At 52.8% G+C, this 6032-nt stretch overlaps 1 protein-coding gene across 2 annotated transcripts in view; it reads left to right on the top strand.

Moving 5' to 3' along the window:
* Positions 1-1574: 1574 nt before the first annotated feature.
* Positions 1575-6032, top strand: part of KAT2B (lysine acetyltransferase 2B) — a 43513-nt gene continuing 39055 nt past the window's right edge. For both annotated transcript variants that reach the window (XM_065831429.2, XM_065831430.2), the window contains exon 1: positions 1575-1798. In XM_065831429.2, the coding sequence (XP_065687501.1) occupies positions 1598-1798 (201 nt within the window). In that variant the 5' untranslated portion in view covers positions 1575-1597. The remainder of the gene's footprint in view (positions 1799-6032) is intronic.

The raw sequence follows: 6032 nt of genomic DNA, 5'->3' as shown, positions 1-6032 counted from the left end.
AAAATTTAAAAATATTATCTGTTAAATTTTAAATAAATCTACTTTTCTCACCCCTCCCTCCCCGTTTAACTTGCTGCAAAGCTTAGGACAGCCGCCTCCCAGGGCAGCGGCTCCTCCACCTTAACAGTCCGTCTTAAAGCACAGGGGATGGCAGCAGCCATCTTACTGGGTCGCTGTCACAGCTGCTGGGAAGCCCTGAGCCAGCCCCGAGCCATCTCCAGCCTCCACCGCGATCTCCCCGGGACCGAGGTCCCCCGGAAGCCGGGGTGCAGGTCCCGACCGCCCCCTCCATCAACCCTCCGTCGATTTTAATACTCGCCCCCCCCCCCCCCCCCCCCCCCCCAAAGAAAACCAAACCCAGACCTGCTTTTCCATGAAAATACTACAGCTTTTTATTCCATTTTCACCCATATCATCTAATGTGAAAACCAACTGACCATATAACCTGCTTGAATATATCCCCAGGAGATGAGAAGGTGAGGGAAGAGGGAGATCACAGGGAGAGTGTTTTCCCTCTATCCCCCTCCCCACTCCTAACTTTGCAGAAGTCTGGAGTCATCTTTCCTTTCCCCGTGCAAGGTGTTAAGGCCCTGCATCTGTGAGAGCTCAATAGGCTGGGGTTCCCTTCCAAACTAATATTGCAGCTTCAGGTTTGCACATCAAAGAGCTGTAGATCACATGCAAACACCCAGTCTCAATCCCAACCTTTGAAACCGTGGTGCTGTGCTATAGAACTGCCATTTGTGGTTTCTCACAGCTCAACCACGTTTTTACATATGTGCAACGGAGTGTAACCGCCTCAAAACCGAAGCACTTGCTTCTGTCCATCGAGTGCAGTTTCTGCGGCTGGATCATTTACTTAATTTTAGCTTTCAATTAAAAGGCAATCCCTTTAAGACTTAAGTTTATGTGCTGTCAACACTTGTTTCTGGATAAAGGAAAAAAAGCCAGCCCCCAAAACATGATGCGAAGAACTGAGCAGAGTTGTTGAATTCTCCTGTATTTAAAACTGAAGGGTATTTCTATACTGAATCAGAAATCATCTGGGGGAAAAATGAATCCTTTAAGAGCTGCCGCAAAGTGCACAGTGGAGAAATACAATGGTTAAGCCAAACAAAGTAATGACACCACGAGGGAAAACTGAGCCTGTGGCAGCCCCACGGGCTCACTGTGGTTCGGGAGCGCGGCCGCTCCGCGCTGCCACCGCCGCCGGCCCAGGCTCAGCGCAGTGCGCGCAGCCAGCCATGTCGCCTCTTTCTAGGGCAACTTTCTCCGCAACCTCCCGGAGGGCCGGGATGGCTCCGTTGCAGCCTCCCGCACGCAGCGGGTGCTGCCGCCACCCTCTCCGCGGGAGCGCAGGGCGCCGCCCGACCCTGCGCAGGGACACGGGCGCTCCCCCCGCGGTGCGCAGCAGCGGGAGGCGGGTGTCGGCCCCCCCCAGCCCCCGCCCGGCGGGGCAGGAGCCGCCCGCGGAGCGGCGGATCCCTCCTCCCGCCCCCCCGGGGAGCAGCCGGCGGCGGCGCGGCGAAGGGGAGGGTCTAGGGCCGGGCGCACCGTGCCGGCCGGCCGGACGGGCGGCTGCCGCCGCGCCGCGGGCATGGCGGAGCCTGGCGGTGCCGGGGCGGCGGGCGGCGGCGGGCCGCAGCAAGGCTCCCCGGCCGCCGGGGGCCCGGCCCGCAGCGCCGCCGAGAGCCCTGGGGGGCCAGGCTCGGCGCGCACCGCGGGGAAGAAGGCGCAGCTGCGCGCCGCGCCGCGGGCCAAGAAGCTGGAGAAGCTGGGCGTCTACTCCGCTTGCAAGGTACCCGGCCGCCCGGCCGCGGGCGCCCACCCGCCCACGGAGGGTGGGGATTGACGGAAGGGAGGGGAGGGAAGGAGGCGGTGGGGAAGGGCTGTGCCGGGCGGGGGAGGCGGCCCGGCTGCAGCCCGACGCTCCCCGCGGAAGTGGCTGTGCCGGTGAATCCTGCTCCCCCGGAGCTTTCTGGCCGGTAGTCGAAACGTAAAGCCCAAACGCGCCAAAGACGGGACTGTGGGGGCAGCGCCGCCCTCCCTCCTGCCCTAGCCGGGCGGCAGTGGAGGTTCCCAACCCCAGCGCCCGTCTCTCCGTCCTTCTGCGGGAGGCGGCGGCGGGCGGGGTGGCTTCTGGTGCCGGCGGTGAGCGCTGGGTTGACTGCGCTGCCGCAGCTGCCAGCCGCGTAAACACCCCGGCGGGGAGCGGGGACACCCGCCTGCCCATGGGACGCGGCCCCCCCGGCCCCTGCCCTGTCCCCGCTCCGCGGGAGCGCACCCCCGGCCCCGGGCGGGGGCTGCCTGTCGGCCGGGGCGCGGCGGCGGCCTCGCAGCGCAGGGCTGTTGACATCGCAAAAGCCGCTGCCCCGAGCTGGCACCGTCGTCAGCCGCTTTGGCAGAGATGCGAAGGGGCGCGGCCTCCGGGTTTGGGAAAGTTGTATCCCCGCCGGTCACGTCGCGCTGTCCGGTGCCCGGGTCGGCAGCGGCTACCGCCGCCCGCCTGAACCCTGCCCCAACGGGGATCTCTTCTCCAGTGCCTGCCTGGTGCTCGCTTCTCATATTCGGCAGAGCTGCCCAGGGTTTTCCTCCACAAGTACTTTCCCTCCACCTGCAATTTTCTAATTGCTGGGAGAAGCAGGACTTGCCTGTTTGTCGGAGACGGAGGAAGCCAGGTCAGAGCTGTCGCTCCTGCCTTTGGAAGCCTGTAACAACTGGCATTGTCATCTGTGCACGTGCACATGCGGTGCACACAGGAGGACCAGTGCGGTTGGAGCACGGGCCGCTGGCTGCAGTGCTGCTGTCAGGGCATTTCCTGGATGCACAGCAGGTCTGACATATTCAGATTGGCAGTGCTGATGTCAAGTCTGCTAGTAATGCTTTTGTTATTGAAAATAGCTGTTCGGGAGAAATGTGCATCTTATTTTCTCTGTTCCATTACTTTGGAAGCCTCGAAAGGGCAAACAGTAAGTGAAAGGCCAAAATAAATGCTAACGTACATGGCGAAGCATCATACTGTGACTTCGTAGTCCTGTCTGGTGGTGTGAGGAGCTTTAACTGTATGCTGAAGGTGTGGCGCAATGCTGTCATGTGAGGGCAAATTAAGGAAGCCACACATTTCAGTTTTTTAGCTCTTTCCATGTGTGCAGGCACCTCCACTTCAGCTTTGGTGTGTACATAGGACATTGCAAGATTACACCCGTGTCAGTAAGTTAAAAGAGCAGCTAGTGTACCTGAAACCTGTGACCCTCATTGCAGGCTGGGTGGCATGGTTTGAAGCTTTCCCAGTGCTGAGTCCCCTTTGCACCCCCATATTGTAAAGTTACAAAGACTTGCTGTTAAATGATGCTGGCTGTGTCACGGGCTGTTTAGAGTGTGTGTGTGTGAATTGCTTTTTTATTCTGTGGTTGGTTCTTTTTTCTTCCTCTGATATACCTCCAGATGATCTTCGTGAGGGCAAAAGTAAAAGCCTCTTCTGAGGTGCTTTGCCCCACAGAGGTAGCTGTGCTGTGAAGAAGTGCAGGCAGCCTTGTCTCCTTTCAAACCCTTGGCTTTTTTGGGGACCCACCAGCGCCATGTGTGCACTTCCACAGGTGCTTTGGTGGAAGGGGGACAAGTGCAATTTCAGAGGTGTGGAGGACGTGCTGTAGCCTGCTGCCAGCCCTTCTTTCCCTCTCACAGAGCTCTGGTGGTGGGGTGCACTGTGGTGACAGCTCGTGCTGCTGGTGCTCTGCTGGGGTGGCCTTACTGTCCTTCTTCTGTGATAAGCCCTGTGTGTGTGCCCCATTGGCACTCCAGTGATGGATGGAGCAGGACCCATGGGCCAAGGGCATCGCAGGGCCTCTTCCTCCCACCAGGATCAAGGCAAAGCCACAGCATTAAATGCTGTTCTGTGTACAGATTAAAATGCAAAACCTACCTTTGCTATTTCACTGAAGTAATTAAGTGGCAGGCAGCTTTCTTTCAGGTCTCAAAACAAACAAGTAGGCAGACGGGAAGCTCCTTGAAAACTAATCAAGTGGCTTCTCCTGTGGGATATAGGGGGAAGGATCCAGCAGGGTGGAAGAATGTGTTATTTTTCTTCCTGAACACCTGGCAGGTGCTCCAAAATGACACTACTTGACTTGTAACATTGGTTTGCAAGAAACTGTAGCAGTGCAGAGTGTAACTTCCAACTTTTTCATACTTTGGGTTGCAACTTCTCTTCCATTAATTTTGCATTTCTGTGTGTGAGTGTAGAAGAGTGAGAGAAGACAAACACACCACCTCCGAAGGGAACATCTATATGCATTAAGTAGTGGTTGTATGCGAATCTTGTGTAAATCTACACAGAGCTGTACAAGTTGGAGTGCAGAAAATACGTAATGACATCCGTAGCATCTATCACCTTCCCTCGTGTAGATGGAGTGATTGGTGGCCATGTAAAGAATGAATATCACTGGTAACAGCAGAAATGCTAAGCAGAAGAGGGTGGAAGGTGTTGCTCTGAGGTGGGATGCTCAGTCCCTGAGAGGACCTCCTGGTCCTTCTTCAGTGATCCATTCTCTTCACAGGAAACATGGACAAAGACTGCTGGCAAAGACATCTTCAGTGTGCACATATTCTGAGCAGAACAAGGATGAAGTTTAGGGAGCTGCTGCCCAGGTTAGAGAAATGTGAGGTTTGTTTCTTTTTCCTGGTAAAGAATTAGGACAGGAAAGTTGTAGCTGTTGAGCTGCTTTACTTGACTTTTTCCCCTGTGAGAAAAGGTTGTGATGGAAGGGGGAGAACAGGCTCTGCTGTGTAAAAAACAAAACAAACCAAACAAACTTTCTTAAATGCCCAGGTTTGTGGGGTGGTGGTGGGAAAAAAGCATGTTCTAAGCAATGATGGATATATTAGGAGTTGACACAGTTTTCATGACTTTTGGAAGTCCACAGTAGTGCTGTTTGCTGTGCAAGGTTTTGTATTTGGCATTTGCTATATCTGTGCACATATGAATGGCTGCATACATCGTTTTGGTTTTGTCCAGTGTGAAACTGAGCATTAGGCATGCAAGCCTGCAGCACTTCTATATAAAAGCAGCACTGTGTGACTTACACATATAAATATATTTAATGAAGATGTAGGAGGAAGTCTCCTCAGCTTATTTTCTTTCCCTATTGGTTTACAGTATGTGAAAACACAACTCTTTCTTCAGTCCCACTGGGAGTTTTTTTTATAAATAAGTTGAAATATGTACTATTTTAGTACACTAAGTTTTCTGTAAAATTGGTTATTTCTCATTATGTGTATCTTACAGTAGTGCCTGGATGCTTATGAATGTAATTAGAGCCCAGTAGCCTATGACATTTGCACAAGTGTCAGGGAATAATCCTTCTTGAGGAAAGACTTTGTGCTTTAGATAAACAAAACAGAGAGTGAGAAGAATTATGATGAAATGACTTGGCTGAGGCCCTGCAGCAAGTGAGCAAGTGGCAGACGTCGAAGTAAAGTCTGGGTCCCAGGCTCCAGAGCAGCTGCTGACCCTTGGTAGAGGCGCTGCTTCCCGCATCTCATCCTAGGGTGACCTCTATGGCATTTTCCTGCTCTTCTGCATAAAACAGAGTTCATAGGGTAAATACGTATCACTGTTTCCATAATGAAATATTTTTTTTCCTGGCTTTCATAGATTAAAATGAGGCAGACTTGGCTGTATTACTGCTTGGCTCTGTATAGTGCAAGTACAGCTCCTTGAAGCTCAACTGGAAATGCATTAAAGTTGTTTTCTGCAGGAGTGTATAGGAGACATACAAGAAATCTAAAGCTTTTTTATGATAATTTTCATATTTGGTAAGTGAAACTGGAAAATACAGGGAATGAAATACTTGGATTGATTAAGAGCTGAACATTGAACTAATTATTTTGTATTGTTAAAGACAAATGGGTCAGCTAATTTCCTGATACATATGAGTAGCTCCCCAAGCAGTGTCTAACTGTCTGATTGCTGGATACTGGACATCTGAGTAGGAAAAATATGTATTTTAGGTTCATCAATGTATTTGGTATGG

The sequence above is a fragment of the Patagioenas fasciata genome, chromosome 2 (genome assembly GCF_037038585.1).
Source record: "Patagioenas fasciata isolate bPatFas1 chromosome 2, bPatFas1.hap1, whole genome shotgun sequence".
Classification (NCBI taxonomy): Eukaryota; Metazoa; Chordata; class Aves; order Columbiformes; family Columbidae; genus Patagioenas; species Patagioenas fasciata.
This window is presented reverse-complemented; position numbering and strand designations above follow the sequence as displayed.